The 19,322-nt window shown below is 39.0% G+C and overlaps 2 protein-coding genes across 2 annotated transcripts; one reads left to right on the forward strand and one right to left on the reverse strand.

Moving 5' to 3' along the window:
• Window positions 1-14,588: 14,588 nt before the first annotated feature.
• On the forward strand, window positions 14,589-15,418 carry LOC149630079 (uncharacterized). Its single transcript, XM_089851252.1, has 2 exons — window positions 14,589-14,870; window positions 15,040-15,418. Exons 1-2 carry the CDS (start codon window positions 14,679-14,681, stop codon window positions 15,196-15,198), a joined length of 351 nt encoding a protein of 116 aa, XP_089707378.1. The 5' UTR covers window positions 14,589-14,678; the 3' UTR covers window positions 15,199-15,418.
• Window positions 15,419-15,534: 116 nt separating this feature from the next.
• Window positions 15,535-16,610, reverse strand: LOC149630080 (uncharacterized). The gene is made up of 2 exons (XM_089851297.1): window positions 16,306-16,610; window positions 15,535-16,234 (listed from the first exon to the last, which is right to left on the reverse strand). Exons 1-2 carry the CDS (start codon window positions 16,333-16,335, stop codon window positions 15,560-15,562), a joined length of 705 nt encoding a protein of 234 aa, XP_089707423.1. The 5' UTR covers window positions 16,336-16,610; the 3' UTR covers window positions 15,535-15,559.
• Window positions 16,611-19,322: the final 2,712 nt, after the last annotated feature.

Here is a 19,322-nt window from a genome sequence, read left to right on the forward strand (position 1 = left end):
TGTGGATAGGTGAAGAATTAACACCCATATTATCTAATGAATATAAGAAATGCGATTACACTATATATATAAATATAGTAAAGCTGAATTAAAAAGTAAACACCAAATTTGAAATGCTAATATCAAAAGATGTTCTTGGAATATTAAGATGAAACGGAGCTTTATAGCTACACAACTACTTAAAGAATCGTAATGCCGAAAAAGATTTAAAATATTTCCATTTAATATTCTGCAAAAAGGAAATGTTATCGTTTTGTAAGAGATCTTATCATTCTACTCGCTTTATATTAACTTTGATGTGCGTGTAGTGTTTCGATTCGGATACAATCTTCATTACTCGTTCTATATAAACTCTCACTTGTGTCATTACATAGAAATACGTTTATCTTAAATAATTAATTAAATATAAATGATATTAATTATTTTAATCGCCAGTAAATAACTTTAAAAATAGTTAAATCGTTTAAAATAAAGTTGTTCCTATTATCTTTCGAAACTTTGCTAATATTGACGTTTAAAGTGAAGGGTACCCCTCTTGCCCGCTTTCTTCAAATTTTGGGGTATATATACGATTCGTTTCCATTATAATAATAGATCAAAACGCATTCGCGTGAACCGATGGTGGAAGCCCTGCCATTGGGAGGCTAGACGTTTCTCGTAACCCTAGCCGATCGCCGCGTATATCTTGAAACCAATAATAGATAAAAACGCATTCGCGTGAACCGATGGTGGAAGCCCTGCCATTGGGAGGCTAGACGTTTCTCGTAACCCTAGCCGATCGCCGCGTATATCTTGACACCAAACGGTGACGAAGGAAAAGAAGCCGGAATGGACTGACTGGCGTCCATGTGGAATGGACAAAGACCTGAAGATGGTGGTGCATAGAAGCTGGTGTCAATGTGGAATTGACGAAGAACAGAAGATGGTGGTGCATAGAAGCTGGTGCAAGGTGAAATTGACGAAGATCAGAAGATGTTTGTGCTAGTGTCCATGTGGAGTGGACGAAAACCAAAGCTGGTGGTGTTGAAACTCAAGTAGAATAGCCAGAGGAGACAAACCCAAATTTCCGTGAACTGTCAAAGCAGTCCGGAAATTGGGAACACGTTTGCTCCGATAAGCAAACTGCGAACGCGGTCACGTGGGGTCTGACAGACAGACAGACAGACAGACACACACACAGACACGGCCGGTGTAATACCTCTCCGTGACATACGTCACTCGGAGAGGTAAAAAATCATAAACACGATCCGTTAGTAGGTCACATTACTATATAATGATCACAGAAAAAGGTAGTTTTAGAAACCAACGAATACAACTGTATTGTTAAAAAATGCTCAAAAACCAACACAAACACTGCTATTTCCCAAAACAGCAGCCGCTATTTCTAAAACAGCAATTTTTAAAAACTCCCCTGTTTTTTTGGAATCGTGGTTGCTATTTCGAGAACTGCTCTACAGAGAAATCCTCATATGAGGTACACCCGGATCGCCAACACCCTCTTCGCTTGCCACTGGATCGCCAACACCCTACTAACCTGCCATCGGATCGCCAACACCCTCTTAAGCTGCCACCGGATCGCCAACACCCTCTTAACCTGCCACCGGATCGCCAAGACCCTCTACGCCATCCATCGGATCGGCATCACCCTCTACGCCATCCATCGGATCGGCATCACCCTCTACGTCATCCATCGGATCGGTATCACCCTCTACGCCATCCATCGTATCGGTATCACCCTCTACGCACTCCATCGGATCGCCAGCACCCTTTTCGCCTACCACCGGATCGCCAGCAACCTTTTCGCCTGCCACCGGATCGCCAGCAACCTTTTCGCCTGCCACCGGATCGCCAGCAACCTTTTCGCCTGCCACCGGATCGCCAGCAACCTTTTCGCCTGCCACGGGATCGCCAGCACCCTTTTCGCCTGCCCCGGATCGCCAGCACCCTCTTATCCTGCCACCTGATCGCCTGTACCCTCTTATCCTGCCACCTGATCGCCTGTACCCTCTTATCCTGCCACCTGATCGCCAGTACCCTCTCCTCCTGCCACCGGATCGCCAACACCCTCTTTGCGAGCCACAGTATCGCCAACACCCTCTACGCCTGCCATCGGATCGCCAGCACCCTCTGCGCCTGCCATCGGATCGCCAGCACCCTCTTCTCCTGCCATCACAAGAGCGGATTTCATAATAGTGGTCCTCATAACAACAGTTCCCTAAATAGCAGTTCCCGAAATAGCGGTTCCCGAAATGGCAGTTTTCCCCATACAGCAATTACCGTTACAGCAGTTCTCTAAAGAGCGGTAAAATAGATATGCGAAAAACCATAGTTGTTTATTATGGTGTAAGCTTGCCCAGCTGGGTTTTATGAACTCAAAAAGAACTAGGTTGATATTTTGGTTAGGTTAAAGTTGATTATTTCAACTAAACATTATTAGGTCAGGTTAGGTTAGGTTAGGTTTTGATTCGTTTAGTTAGACTTAGGTTAGTAATATTTTGGAAATGGTGTAACAATGTTACACTTTTTCCAAAAACTTGATGTTTTCAATTATCTACTTCTGAAATAAAATAACCCTTCTCGAATTATAATATGCCTTTTCCAAAAACCTTAATGTTTTCAATTATCTTCTTCCGAAATAAAATAACCTTTCTCGAATTATAATATGCCTTTTCAAAAATAATACTGTTTACAAATATCTAATTCCGTAATAAAACAACCTTTCTCGAATTTTATTATGCCTTTTCCAAATTATTGTAAACTAATACAGCCTGAAGAATAGTACAATATTTATATGTACTTTTAAAAAAAATCATAAACACGATCCTTTAGTAGGTCACATTACTATATAATGATCACAGAAAAAGGTAGTTATAGAAAGAAACGAATACAACTGTATTGTTAAAAAATGCTCAAAACTCAACACAAACACTGCTATTTCCCAAAACAGCAGCCGCTATTTCTAAAACAGCAGTTTTTAAAAACTCTGCTGTTTTTTTTGAATCGTGGTTGCTATTTCGAGAACTGCTCTACAGGGAACTGCTCATATGAGGCACACCCTCTACGCCAGCCACCGGATCGCCAGCACCCTCCCCGCCTGCCACCGGATCGCCAGCACCCTCTTCGCCTGCCACCGTATCTCCAACACCCAATTCGACTGCCACCGTATCGCCAACACCCAATTCGACTGCCACCGGATCGCCAACACCCTCTTCTCCTTCCGTCGGATCGCCAGCACCCTTTTCGCCTTCCGTCGGATCGCCAGCACCCTCTTATCCTGCCACCGGATCGCCAGCACCCTCTCCGCCTGCCACCGGATCGCCAACACCCTCTGCTCCTTCCGCCGGATTGCCAGCACCCTTTTCACCTGCCACCGGATAGCCAGCACCCTCTTTGCGAGCCACAGTATCGCCAACACCCTCTTTGCGAGCCACAGTATCGCCAACACCCTCTATGCGAGTCACCGTATCGCCAACACCCTTTAACGCCTGCCGTCGGATCGCCAGCACCCTCTGCGCCAGCCACGGGATCGCAAACACCCTCTACGCCTGCCGTCGGATCGCCAGCACCCTCTGGGCCCTCCACCGGATCGCAAACACCCTCTTCGCCTGCCACCGGATCGCCAACACCCTCTTCGTCTGCCACCGGATCGCCAACACCCTCTTCGTCTGCCACCGGATCGCCAACAACCTCTTCGTCTGCCACCGGATCGCCAACACCCTCTTCGTCTCCTCTAGGAGATGTACTCAAGCAAGGTTTTAATGAAGAATTATTTCTTTAAAATCAATGGTTTTCGCAATAATATAGACAAAGCCTACATTATTAATAACAAGAAAGGTAACTCCATATAGATATTTATTTTCTGTTTGACACACCACAAAAGGAGCAACCATTTCAATCGCTGAGTTAATGAAACGCGCAGATTCCATATTTATAAGCGTAAGGAGACAATTTTATTTTTAAGGAAAAACATATCACAAACAGATTTGGGCAGGATATGGCATTTTTAAATTTAAACAATGTCTTGGTCACTTAAAGCAAGAAATTCAATGACATACTAGTCACTGTAGTAAAAAAAGTTAAAACATGTTTAGTGTCATAAAATTGTAAAACTGAGTTACAATTAAGATAATTTTTTAAAAACCAAATATTCATTTTATTAAAATCTAACTTTATCTAATATTGGTGATGACAAGTTTACAATACCAGCTGCAATTAAAAACATAGGGTTAATGAAAGACGTCATCTCCCAATCCAGTTTATCATTAAAGATTGAAAAAAGTTTTAATCTTTGTATCAAACTGTCTATGTGCACTCTTGCTTTTACTATTTTGAAGTTATCGAGTGATTTTGTTTCCGTAAACTGATTAGATTCTATCAGAAATGGTGGCATGAAAAATTCAATACCTTTTTATAAACAATTAGTCTCTATTCTGAATCCTTTTCTACCATGCATGCGTCTACATAGGGTGTTAATTTTCCTTTATACCCAGCTTTCTCATTGCTATTGACGAGAGAGAATACGGTTATTCAGTTCATCTCGATCGCACAGTTTCTCCGAGATTTTCAATACCTCATTTTCATTATGGAAAGATTTCATCGTCATGGGTTACAAAACAGGGTATATTATCCCCTCGAAAGATTAAGCTTACTCTTAATTACTTAAGTGAACAAAACAGCTGTTATAAAAGGGGTGAGTTTCAAGTCGTATTCATTGTACCAACGATATTGAACGATTGAAGATGGAGATTTCGCCTGGGAAGAGATCCGTCCTAGAGGCTGGTTTTATTCGAGCTAATAACGAGTATGTAATAAAAGAATTAGCGTACTACATAGTTGAAACGGGTGAAAACGGTACGTTCGTTTTCAAGCTACCGTTCCCATACGGCGAACTAAGCTTGAAGGACCGACCATTAAATGGTTGGGTTTCGCGGAATATTTGCGCTCTCAGTTGGAACGATGGAGGATACGTATTCGAGGACTTTACCAACATTTTAAGTGAGCTATCTGGGAAAGCTGATATCTTTTGGACGAAAGGGTTAGAGAAGATTTTTACCAGAAATCCGCGGCCGCGGCGGGACACCTTCTTTTCAAAACCGGTGCGGGACTCGTTTCCCCGTCGAAGGCGGAGTGCCAAGGCTTAGCAAAAGGCACACCTTTTCAACTTCGAGAACCTAATGCAAGGAAGCGCGCTCATTTCACTTAGACCAATGGGGTAATCCAGCCACTCTCAAACGCCAAATTTAAATCGTACAAACTCATTTTTCATTGTAAAGGAATCAAAAACTAATATTTCTCGCTTATTTTACGCTTCACATCGTTCTTGTACTATTCTAGCACACCTGTCTATTCTTTCACAACCTCTTTATATACTAGTACACCTTTTTCTTTTACTCCCAGCACACCTGTCTTTTCCTACACAACCTCTTTTTCTAGCACACCTAGCACACTTTTTCTTATACTATTCGAGATCACCTGTCTATTCTTTCACAACCCCTTCCGATACTTTTATCTACACTTTTTCCTGTTTGGTTTGGAACTAGGGCTTTCTAGCCATTACAGCTCCGTTCTTTAGAGAGGCTTATAAAAGTTTTTGTTTCATGGGAGAATATGATGTACAATTTCCTTTATGTTTTAGCGGAGAATATGATGTACAATTTCCTTTAGTTTTATTTATCGAAAAATTAAATGATATTAAATTTACGTGGATATTAAATTATTTTTAAGTTTAGTTTTAAAAATATTGACATTTGGAGAATCTACTTTTTCCGCGGGCAAGCAGTTCCATAGGGGAACTACCCGAAAAAAAACGAAGTTTTTGACTACATTTAGACGAGGACACCTTTTTCATTCACTCCCAACACACCTATACTTTATTTCACAACCCCTACCGATACTAGCACACCTTTTACTTGTACTATTTCAGCATACCTGTCTTTTCTTTTACAACCTCTTTTTACCTCTCCGAGTGACGTATGTCACGGAGAGGTTCTGTAACGATCGTGTGTGTCTGTTGTTACACCCACGTGACCGCGTTCGCAGTTTCCAAATCTGAGCAAACGTGTTCGCCATTTTCGAACTGCTTTCACAGTCACGGAAATGGCTCCTCTACTTGAGTTCTCACACCACCATCTTCTGGTCTTTGTCCATCCCACACGGACACCAGTCTGTACTTACTGGCTTCTAATCACCCCCATCTTTTGATCTTCGTCCATCCCACATGGACACCAGTCTGTACATACTGGCTTCTAATCACCACCATCTTCTGGTCTTTGTCCATCCCACTTGGACACCAGTCTGTACATTCTGGCTTCTAACACCACCATCTACTGGTCTTCCGTGTATTCCACATAGACACCAATGTGTCTCATTGGCTTCTACTCCATTATCATCGTTTGGTTTTAGGATATACGTGGCGATCAGCTAGGGTTACGAGAAACGTCTAGCCTCCCTAAGGTGGGATCGCCACCAAAGGTTTTCGCAATTGCGCTTTTTCCTTACTATTATAATGGAAACAAATCGTATATATACCCCAAAATTTGAAGAAAGCGGGCAAGAGGGGTACCCTTCACTTTAAACGTCAATATTAGCAAAGTTTGAGATGATAATAGGTATAACTTTATTTTAAACGATTTAACTATTATTAATGTTAATTATTGAAGATTAAAATAATTATATTTATTTAAATATTAAAGATAATCTTGTTTCTCAACTCAAAATTAATACGGAAAGAGTTAAAAAGCAGTCTATGTTGTTGTCTGTGTGTGTCCGTCAATTGTTACACTAGTGCGTCGCGTTAGCAGTTAGCCTTGTGTTGATGTGTTAAGAAATCATACAGAACCTTAATATTCCCTTTTTCCATAATATAAAGTGAATATGTGGAAGTATTTTTCGTAATTATGATGCATTTAGTACTTTTGTAGCTTGAAAGCTCTGTTTCATTTTGATATTCCAAATATTTTTTTAATATTGTTATTTGAAATGGCTGTTTATATATTACTTAAGATATACTACATCTGTATATAGAATAATCCTTGGTTTAGTGATTTCATGAAGAAAACTAAGACCTAGACTCCGGCGGGTATATTAAGTATCATCCGCAATAGGATTAGTGAAACAAAGAGTAAATAATTGAGGCCTGAGGTGAAGTAAACTTTGGGCTTTGATTTTCGTGAACATCAACGGTTCAGAGTGAGCCGAAAGTTAAATACACTATTAAATAATCAGGTTAAGATTTTATAATAGAAGAAAAGATCATGGTGGCAATTAGAATAGTAAAAGGGCTAATGGTAAACGGGTAGTAGCTACAGACTTTTTATTCTCTTTATGGTGCGCATTGACTATTAGTGCGTCTAGCTACAATTTAGCTTTGGTGTTATTTAACGTTAACATTCATGTTGGCAAACTAAGAATATTGTTGAGGTGATACGAGACGATAGTGTTTACACTCCAAACCAATTGTGAATGTAGCTATCAGAATATACGGTAAACAGCTGAAGCGTAGACTTCATTCCCTGTTCTTTTCCCCATTGACTGATTTCCATGTGTCCAAGATTTATCCTTATTGGATGTAAAATGTCGTCTGCTTTACTGTATTATTCGCTATGCTTGGAATACTGCTTCAATATTTCGTAAATGTTTACTTCAAAAAAGAGAAATAATTCCATATCTAGGTAAATAAGTTTGACTCGGAGAGGTAATATTTTGGTTTTCCCAACTTGTTTTTCTAGACTTTCTAGCATACCTGGCACACTTTTTCTTATACTATTCCAGATCACCTGTCTATTCTTTCACAACCTCTTCCGATACTAGCACATCTTTTTCTTCTACTCCCAGGACACCTGTATTTTCTTTCACAACTTCTTCCCATACTAGGACAACTTTTATTTCTTCTACTTATCCAGCATACCTGTCTTTTCTTTCACAACCTCTTTGTTCTAGCACACCTTTTTTCTTTTACTAATCCAGCATACCTGTTTTTTCTTTCACAACCTCTTTCTTTTAGCAGTGCACACCTGGCACACCTTTTTCTTATACTATTCCAGAACACCTGTCTATTCTTTCACAACGTCTTCCTATACTAGCACCCCTATCTCATACACTCCCAGCACACCTGTCTACTTTTAATCACAAGCCGGCAAAACTCCTATCACTCCGGCGAAAAACTCTCTCCTTTCCCGGTAAAGTAATCCTCCAAAGGCCGAGGCTTCGCTTAAGTGTTGCGACAGCTGGAAAATCCGCGCCGGCACACCTTTTTTTCACAACGGCCTGAACTTGAGCAAGCCCTTAGCCGGTACCCATCCCTATGAAAAGGCCAGGCTTCGCGTAAGCGACGCGCTTGTTATGAGTGCGCGCACCTACTTTCACAACGGCCATGCACCATAAGCAATTTTTGCTTGGAATACCCGTGGAATCAAGGCTTCGTAAAACACTAAAAGGCAAACTTTTTCAACTTCCAAGGAGCACGCTCATTTAACATAGACCAATGGGGTAATCCAGCCACTCTCAAGCTCCAAATTTAAATATTTCAAAGTCATTTTTCAATGTAAAAAAGCCCAAATTTAAGATTCCTAAATATAACAACAGACCAATCTTCGTTTTTCACACCTTTCTTCAATCCTAACACACCATTCTTATAATAAGCCAGCACATATCTTTTTGTTTGTGAAATTGATATAAAAAATTAAAAGTAACAAAGAACATAGGAACAATTATAGTTTTTATTTTTCATTTAGTATTTTGAAAACTGAAAACTAAGTAACTGGTTAACCTTCTTGTCTTTACCAGCACTGAGGAACATGTCCGGTTTAGTTATGAATTTAAGACATGCGATGCTAAAAAAAACGAGGCAAAATTTAATTGAAAACATAAATTACAAAGAAATGAAAGTTACCTGAAATACTGGTGAGTGATGGCCCTACTATACCTCAAGTACAAATACTTCAAATTATTCCTATTCTATTCGGTATACGGACTAAATACCCCCAAGACCAAAGACCCCCGGTCATAATCCCCCCATTTTTAAAAACGTACAAAATCCCCTCTCTCTCAAGACAAAATCCCCCGGTCATTTTCCCCCCATCCAAATTAAGAGTACAAAATCCCCCACTATCAAGACAAAATCCCCCCACTCTCTAGTCAAAATCCCCCTACGCTCTGGACAAAATTCCCCGGTCATAGTCCCCGGTTAGGTTAGGTTAGGTTTGGTTAGGCTAGGCTAGGCTAGGCTAGGTTTAGGTTAGGTTTAGGCTAGGTTAGTTTGGGTTGGGTTGGGTTCGGCTCGGTTCGGTTTTGGAAATATTGTAACAATGGTACGCCTTTTCCAAAATATTATTTTTTACATTTATTTTCTTCCGAAGAACACAGTTTGGGGGAATTTGTCCCGGGGCTGGGGGAATTTGTCCTGGGGCTGGGGGTATTTTGTTTTCGGCATCCATTCGGGGGGAAATTGTCCGGGGGATTTTGTCTCCTACCTGAGGGGATTATGTCCTTTTCTTCTCAAATGGGGGGATTATGTCCTTTTCTTCTCAAATGGGGGGATTATGTCCAGGGGGCATTATGTCCTACATTCAGATTATTCACCAGTAAAATAAAGCTCCAACCCTGATTAAACACATCTCTTAGCCGCAACAGTACAACAAAGAAGTATCGACTAAAAAAACTGGTGGTTTAAACAAATAAAAATGGAACTTTGGGACAGAGTTCTATAATTGAAAAATATCTTATTATGATCTATAGAGTCCTGTCAGAAGCCTTGGTTTTGAATTAATATTACGTCACGTTAGGGCAACATTCTTTTGCCACGGTTTGCAGCGCCATCTCTATTTTAAAATTTCTTAATATGATCCAAAATAGGTGTCGTGGCGGCCATTAGATTTACCAGCAAGCCCTCTGATTTTCTTCTTTATCCATTTTTTGCGTCTTTTTTCGGACAATACTTTAGTTTGACTACATTGATTACTAATCACACTTGGAATATCAAAAATGCGAAGCTCAGGATATTTTTTACTGCTTCTGCGACACAACAAACTCTAGCCATAATAACTCAAAAGCGGTAACAGTAATGGCCGCGGTTTGTTTTGGTCTAGGTTTTGTTTCTGAAACATTTGTACGGAAGATGGCGGTACAACATGATTTGAAAACAAGATGACAAAGTCCCCTGGTAAAATGACGTCAAATAGTTCTTATTTATAGCACTAGTTTACACCCTTAAAAAGGGTCCAAAAAAAAAGTATACGCCCATTGGTATTTTGAATCAAACACTTGCGCCTAATAATTTTTTCAGTGGCCTTCTAAGGATGGAAAAGACTATAGATTGTTTATTTAATTTATTTTTGCAACCCGTACAATGCTAATAATAGCGCGAGCAGCTTGCGTCGTGACGCGCGTGATCGAGTGGGCTATGCGACGACGAATAAGAAAAGTGATGCACGCCGGCGCGGCGCCGCATTGTGCCGCACTGCCGCGAACGTTCTAGATCAGTGGTTGTGGTTATCGTTCGTGAATCGTGATTGTGTTTTCGGTCTTGAAGTTCCCAACATTTAACCTCGGCTGATAGTGTGGCAATTGACAAGTTGTGGTCTCCACAGTTTCTTTAGCGTGTTGGGATGTTTTCAGCGGTTTTTTGGTAAGAAATCGGCATTAATTGTAATTATTTATGAAATTTTAGCTTGACTTAATATGTTGTTTTAAAGAAATTATTTTAATTGCTTTGTGTCGGCATTTTTTAGTATTCCCTAGTCACGTGGTCTAACTAAAAATAAAACTTGTTTGAAGTTGCCATATTCGGATTGTGCCCCAACGTGTAGAAAATCAGTAACTGTAGCAATTTTTAATGTTTTTGGCGAATTTTTTTTAAGTAATCGGTAATAATTGTAATTATTTCGAAAATTTTAGCTTGACTTAAAGCGCGGGTCCAGCGGATCCCCTACAAGTTGACTTTCCTCCTGTACCCCAGTTTTGGCTTGGGAAAGGCTAGTGGGCGGGATTTATAGGTCCACTTATAAATCCCGCCCACAAATGCCTCCTGCCTTTGCTAAGCCAAACTGAATTTCGCAAGGAAAGTAAACTTGTAGAGGATCCGCTGGACCCGCGCTATGCTTTAATATGTTGTTTTAAAGAAATTATTTCAATTGCTTTGTGTCGCCCATATTCTAGGATTCCCTTGTCGTTTGCTGGCCTAATCTGAAAAAAAAACTTAGGACGTCCTCTACTGTGGGCGTTGGAATTTTGTAAAGCCGAAACGCATCTGCAAGGCGCCCTGAACTGTGGTAAGATTTAAGAGGTTGCCGAGTAGTACTCGACTAACTGAAATCTTTACGTGCCGGAAAGAGTTTTCAATTCTACAGAAGATAAACATAGTTTTACTTCGTGCTTAAGTTTCACTAGGCAATTTGCTGCTAGGCGTTCATAAATGTAATGAACGTTTTCTTTTAAGCAGCGGTAGAAAATTATCGTGAAATGGAGAATGATAGACAAACTCGAAAAGGATATGGTAATTTTCTTTTTCTTTTTATATATATACATTTGTTAATTAATGGGGAATAATAGAGTTTCCGCGAGGAATAAAATTGAAACTCGCATATTAATCCCTTTGCGCGGTCCTTAGAAGAAATAACATAATTTAGGAATTACAAACAATTATCTTTTTTAACAGTAGGATATAGCCAAGGTGGTCCAACACGGACCTCAGGGGCGGACTGGCCATAGGGCCCCAACTGCCACTGGCAGCGGGGCCCCAGTCAATGGGGGCCCTCCTTTTTGGGGTTTGCATTTTTCAAAATTAGTCCTTCACTAACTCAAAATAGTTAAGTATCCATAAATCGGACATTGGTAAATGGCATCTCATTAGTTAATGTTCATTTAATAATTTATAAAGCGGAAAAAGATAGTTTTGTAGTCTTATTGTTTTCGACTCTACATTTATACCTTGGCCTATCCCGCGAGAAACAAAACTTAAAATCGGTTTATATTTTACTTTCATGCTTTGTGAGAAAAGGCGAAAATAAGGGACTAAGAGCACATTAAGAGAAGGCTCAAGTTATAAAACTTCTACTCTTCATAACTTTTTATTTTTACTGTTAAAGCTCTAGTTGAAGATAAATATATTTTTATGTTTTATATTTATATTTATATTCATATTTTCACAACCATTACCCACTAGAATTAACCAAGGTCGAGACCCGGCCGGGCCCCGAGAGGGGGAAGCCCTCACATGAGCGGTTCTCGTATGAGCGGATTCCAAACTAGCGGTCCTCATAACAGCGGTTCCTTAAATAGCAGTTTTCCCGAAATGACAGTTTACCTGTTACAGCAGTTACCGATACAGTTGTTCTCGTAAAGGCGGCGTACCGTTACAGCAGTTCTCAAAAGAGCAAAAAAACGGGGATGCAAAAAACTATAGTTATTTATTATGGTGTAGGCTGGGTTAAATGAACTCAAATAGAACTAGTTCCGATACGGATAATTTGGATTGGTTAAAGTTGATTATTTGAACTCAATAGTATTAGGTCAGGTCATGTTGGGTTGGGTTGGGATTTTAAGGGTTTTTTTCGTTTGGTTTGAGTTAGGTTAGTTATATTTTGGAAATAGTGTAACAATGTTACGTCTTTTCCAAAATATTTTTGTTTATCTTCATTGACTTTCCAATTAATAATATGCCTTTTTCTAAAAATTAGGTCACTTTACCAATGTTACGCCTTTTCCAAAATATTTTTGTTTTTCTTCATTGACTTCCCAAATAATAATATACCTTTTTTAAAAAATTAGGTCACATTTCTGATTAAATGATCACTGAATAAACTAACATAAAAAACCAACGAACATAACTGTATTGTTAAGAAATGCTCAAAACTCAAGACAAACACTGCTATTTCCCAAAATAGCAGCCGCTATTTCTAAAACAGCAGCTGCTCTTTCTTGAAAAGTAGTTTTGATTAACGCCGCTGTTTTTTGTAATCGCGGTTGCTATTTCGAGAACTGCTCTTCCGAGTTACACCCCCCGAGAGGTACGGGCCCCGGGAAAATGGACTGAATTGCCCTCTCTCTCGACGGCCCAGAAGATGTTGAAGCTTTTCCGTGGCCTATCGCGAGAGAAACAAAACTTAAAGCTCCGTTTATATTTTACTTTCATGCCTAGTGAAAAAAGGAGAAAACAAGGGACTGAGAGCAAATTAAGAGAAGGCTAAAGTTTGAAAACTTCATCACTTTTTGAATTTTACTGTTTAAGCTCTAGTTGAAGATAAATTTATTTTTAAGTTTTATATTTATATTTTTACAACCATTATCCACTAGAATTAACCAAGGTCGAGGCCCGGCCGGGCCCGGGAAAAAGGACCGAACTGCCCCCCTCCCTCGACGGCCCTGTGCATTATAACGACATTATCGACATACTCTCCTCTCATTTGGGGATCGGCTTGGGGGGGCCCTTTTTAAAATGGTGCCAGATGGCTGTGCAGCTTGCCAGTCCGCCCCTGACGGACCTCGAGAAGTTTTAGAAGATCAGAACCTTATGAAGTTCAAAGAGGGGATAGAGCGGGGGGCCATAATTGGCTTCCCAAATATAATGGTTAATGTTTTTTAAAGACCGTCAAATTCCACACAATGGTAAAGTTACGGCCCTTAGCATTAGCAAAACAATCCTTTAGGGATGCCAACCTTGCTGGGCAAAAATTTTACTACAAATATAGAAATTTTTCTCTCTATTCAATAAAAAAAATCCTTCTTCATTTAGATGACACACGTGGGTCAAAAAAAAAGGCCTAAGTAAATATTTTAATTTTATTCGCAAATTTTTCAATGTCATAAAGTTTTGCCTTTTACGTTTAACCTACTTTATTATTTTATGTAACCTCTAAGGCTCATGGAAAAATTTACAAAACTTGTTCTTTTGTTGCTATTAGAAACCGAGTTTTACGGATTTACAATTGTTGGTGACCTCCAAGTACATGCACCACTTGTTGAATTTTGGAATGAAAGTCTTTTAAGAATTAATTTTTTTCTTTGCGGGGGGGGGGGGTTCTTAGTGACATATCTTTAATACTTAACCATAGAAAATAGATACTACCAATCAACAACTACTACAAAGTCGGACGTGACACTAAAATCCCTAGTCAGCTTCATTCCTAAGATTAAAAATGAATATCTCATTATGTGGGTTGGCACAAATGACTTATTTCAAATGGTTATTACTTTTAAAAGATTAAATACGAGCTATTAACTTTTTGTCCGGTTTTCTTATAATTGTCAATATGTTACTTTTCACTAACAGTTCTGAAAGTGAATAAGATTCTCCTTAAAAATCATCTTAAGTAGTGAGTGTGCAATTTAGCGAAGATGTAGAACTTCTAAATGACCAATGAAATTTCTCTTCTGTAGAAACCTCCTCTTCCGTTTTCGGCGGATTATTGCGTGCCCAAAGAAGGTTGGGAAGAACTTATCAATGCTACAAAAAAACCTTTCAACAACTACTAACGTTTAAGAAAAAGTTGAACTATCCTTTTGCAGTGAGTGAAAATTTTACAATTATTACAATTTTAGGTATAGGTTTACTTTAAAGGTCTTTGCACATGTCCTGAGTCTAATTGGCGATGGTGAAAAGTAAATATCTTTCTTCTTGTCTTATCTCTCTGCTTTGGCTTGGTTTTCCTTAGGTTCATTTCAGTCGCGTATTTTAGCCTGCAATGCCAATAACCTCTTGTAATGTTGTTGATGTTTTAAAAAATATCTTTCAGGAACAACCTAAAATAAAGTTATCTGAAAGATTTTCAAAACTTCCCGTACAAAAAATCGATGATGAAATAGAAAATGAACCTCAAGAAAACAAAACTAGAAAGCCTGTTGACAAGTTAAAAGATCTCAGTAAGATGATATCGGTAAGCATTATTATTTTGTTTATGATGATAAGTTGATAACTCGTCATTGACGGTTTTTTTTAAAAAATATATATTCAAACTAATATAATTGTGAAGGGACTCTTCAAGACGAGTGAATTAAATATCCAATTAATTATTATTATATACTAATATTCTAATTTCACTCTAGAAATGCGCAATTAATCCGAGGACTCCCTTGGAAGGGAACATTTCAGAAAACATAATTACCCAAAAAGTAAGCAGTAAAGAGAAGAAACAAAGTGATGATGAAATTTGTAGCGAAGGGGACATGTCATCCCAGGAGGAGGACGTATTAATAAAAGATTAAGAGCCACGGGTAGGCTACAATTGTGCCGTGACGATTTATAAAGAACCTAAAACTAAACTATAAGAGAAAAAATTTATAATCATCTAGTGATAAAAAGTGAGACAGAATGTAAAAAATACACCGGTAGACCACATTTGTGCCTTGAACTAAAAAATCTCAAAAAAATTACTTAAAATACCTCAAAAAAACTCAACTAAGACAAAAAATTTAAAATTATCTTGTGATGACAAGTGATATAGAATATAAGAAAACACGAGTAGGCCACAATTGTGAAGTTTACAAATTTTACTTCTTAGGGCTCTTTTCTCATTTCTCAGTTTTTCTGTGGTGATTTGTTTTTTTCCCTTATTTTTTCCATCCTTTAATTTAGCCCTTGATATTTTTTCCCAATCTGAGCTCGTAATCCTACGCAGTTATGGCATCTTCGCTGTTTATTATTACAAACAATGATCCCCAGGCAATTAGGCGAATGTAATGCATTGGTGTACGGATTCTTGAAAGCAGATTTTGAATAATACACGAAAGCTTCATCATCGTTACCAGCACATGCTTCATATGAATCCAAAAATACTAGGAAATCAACTAGTTTTTTGAAACTATTGATTTTGGGAAAAGTTTCGAATATTTTTCTTTCGCAATTAGGCATACTATTAATGTGTCTTCCAAATGTTTTAATTTCGAACATGAAGGACTCATTAATTTCAATGCTCAACCCAACTTCGTTAAATCTTTCTGTGCTAATTGCAACTAAACACGGAGAATTCGCCTTTCGGTAAAAGACCCAAAACAGCTTTGGATTATTTTCTAACTGATATTGACAAAATGCTGAAAACATTTCTTCTAATGAGGAAAATTCAATATCGGGTTGGTTTGGAAAACAAATATTAACGTCTAACAGGTCTTCAGAATTCGTTGTGGAAACATTTTGTTGCATGAAAAGTTCATCACGCGTGGAATTAATTTCCATTTGCACATTTTCAGTTGAGTTATTGTGCTTACTCACTAAATTATCAACTAAATCAGCCTTTCTTGGATCCTAATAGATATAATTATAGTATTATGAGGTATACTCGTGAAATATTTTGTTTAGAGTAATATTTGACTTACAATCATATATTTCGTAGGATGATAAACCATTGGATCTGGATATTATTGGGTGCGACCTTGACTCCCGACAAAATGTTCCGAGCATATGAAATGATGTGGTTTTATCTTATCAATAGTAAAAAAAATCTGGTCTACCACACGCGTTTATCCAACGTTTACATTTTTCAAGCTGTGTTTTGGGTTTCGGGAATGGAATAAAAAATATCCCTTCCATAAACTCTTGATGCATAGCACGACTAGTGTTCAAACAATCTTTGTAATAACACGCCTTAGTTTTAGGCATTTTTAACTTTATGCCTAGTTTATATATAACTGTTTAATTTTCCGGGACTCCCTTGTAAACCAGATTCATTCTGAATGGAAATATCCTAATAACGCTATTATTATAACTAAAACGTGAAAAAAACCAAGTTTCAAATTTCTAAGCCTAATGACTCGCGACGCGACTCACGCGAGAGTAAATTTTAGCAGCCGACGGTCCGGAGAAAAAAATCGCGCATGCACCTGAAAAAAAAGAGCCTCTGAGCCCTATTCTCTCTCTTTTTACAACGTGCGTAGACCACTCCTTTATAACATTCCTCCTCCCTGGTCACATGAGGGATGAGTGAGCTGGAAGGCTCGCATATCGTGATTGGTACGGAGTAGGAGAGGAGAGTCTTAAAATAGGGCCATGCCCGGTACACTGTCACAGTCAGTAGGGTGAGAAGAATCATCTGGTATTGCAGGAGGGATCTGTTGATCTGAGTCCTGATCGTCCTGAGGAGGTGACGTTGAAGTAGAAGAGTATGATGATGATGAGGAAGTCTCCGTGGGTTGGGGTGCATGACTATCTTCCGTAGGTGAGCTTGGCTCAGGATCATCGGCGACTTCTGACTGTGAAGCGAGTGCATCGTCGAAGACAGCTACATTCGTCCAGTAGAGTTTCAAATGTTCAAGGTTAACTTTCCCTACATTCGTCCAGTAGAGTTTCAAATGTTCAAGGTTAACTTTCCCTACATTCTGTCCTGAGATAGCATTCTCCAACTCATAGAAAACGGGGGAATGTTTAGCAACTATTTTAAATTGACCTGCCCATTTAGGACTGAGTTTTCTCACAATTTGGCCAGTCGTACTTGACAAAGGATGCGTTTCCATCCATACTAAAGTTCCTACCTCAATTTCCAGAGGGTCATGGCGGAGGTCATAGTATTTCTTTTGATGAGCCTTAGCTGATTTAGATAATTCATTACTGAATTCTATTTGTTCCTAAGAACTTTTAAAGCTTTTGTACAACCAGTGTCATCAGGGTCCTGAATGGGTTCTCAATTTCTAAATCCCAAGGGAGACGTGGCTCCCGCCCTAAATTTAAAAAGAAAGGGGATCTGCCCGTGGTTTCGTGGGGTGCAGAATTGATAGCAAATTGAAGAAGGTCTAGGGTTTCATCCCATCTTTCGTGGTGATTCCCTACATAAAATGATATAAATTCGCCTATTACACGATTAACTCGTTCGGTGGGATTTCCCTTAGGTGTGTAGGGGGTAGTAAACTTGGGATTTATTCTTAAAGCTCTGCAAGTTTGCAGCCAAAGTTTCGAAGTAAATTGTACCCCTCTATCATTAAGAATAGCTTTAGAAGCTCCCCACCTAGTAATAATAGACTTAAAGGCTTGAACACAAGTTTTAGCTGTAATAGTCTTAAGTGGAATCATCTCCACGAACTTTGTCATACAATCGACGAAGACTATTAAATACTTATAATGATGTCTACTTTGAGGGAAAGGCCCCATTATGTCGACACTAATTTGGTCCCAAGGACTTGTCAATTCGGAGGGTTGCATTAGCCCTGGCTTCTTTCTATTTCTAGCCTTAAATTGTTGGCATAATGTACAACCTCTCACGTAACCCTGAGCATCTCTTACTATAGTAGGCCACCAATATCTAAATATTACTTTGCTCAGGGTTTTATCTTTGCCCCTGTGAGCAGACAAAGGGTGCTCATGCAATAATCGCATGGCTTCTAACCTTAACCGAGGGGGTAAATATATTTTCCCAGGTTTATTTCTATAAGCTCTTCGATAGAGAAGATTATTTTTCAGTTCAAACAATTTATGCCTAACAGGGTTTGGTTCTTGTAAGGAATTTAGTATAGGGGAAGCAAAAGGGTCTTCCCTTTGGGATTTTCTCACATCTTCCAATGTAAACACTGAATATAACGCTCTAGGATCTGGGGGACGAATCTGACCTTCAACAGAGTCGCTAGAGGAGGTTGAGGAACTGTTATCGGTCGAATTTGAACTTGTATTACTACTAGTTGGATCTTGTAGACTAGTAGATGAGGAAGGGGAAAAGCTAAAATTAATCGGAGCTCTTGATAACGCGTCTGCTACCACATTTTCTGCTCCTTTCTTGTGTTTAATGTTTAAGTCAAACGTTTGAAGGTACGTGGCCCATTTAACTAGACGAGAATTTGGTTAGCTAATATTGAACAGCCATTGCAAAGCTTGATGGTCCGTAAGAACTGTGAACTTACAACCTTCTTAAAAGGGTCTAAATTTTTTAACTGCCCAACAAATAGCTAAACATTCTTTCTCGCTAGTCGAGTATCTAGTTTCGACATCTTTAAGTCCTGTATGCTATAGGGACTTCTATATCATCCTGAATTTGGGATAGAAGGGCACCTAACCCTGCGTCACTAGCATCTGTAGTTAGAATGCACGAGGAATCCCTTCTAAAGGAAGCTAAGGGCGGAGCCTTGCATATTTCTTCCTTAATTCTATCGAACGCCATCTGCTGTTCAGTACCCCAATTAAATTTCTGACCTTTTCTTTTAAGTTTATTAATTGGAGCTACTATTTGAGAATAGTGATTAATAAACCGGTTATGACAACCTGCCATCCCTAAAAATCTTTGCACTTCTTTAATATTTTTAGGAGGAGGGAATTTCTTAATGGCTTCAATCTTTGAAGGGTCAATATGCACTCATTAACTATGTGACTGAAAATAACTGCTTCTTTTTGAGCAAACCGACATTTTTTTAAC

The sequence above is a fragment of the Phalangium opilio genome, unplaced genomic scaffold (genome assembly GCF_054372755.1).
Source record: "Phalangium opilio isolate 3A_F unplaced genomic scaffold, DU_Popi_V2 ptg000103l_1, whole genome shotgun sequence".
Taxonomy (NCBI): Eukaryota; Metazoa; Arthropoda; class Arachnida; order Opiliones; family Phalangiidae; genus Phalangium; species Phalangium opilio.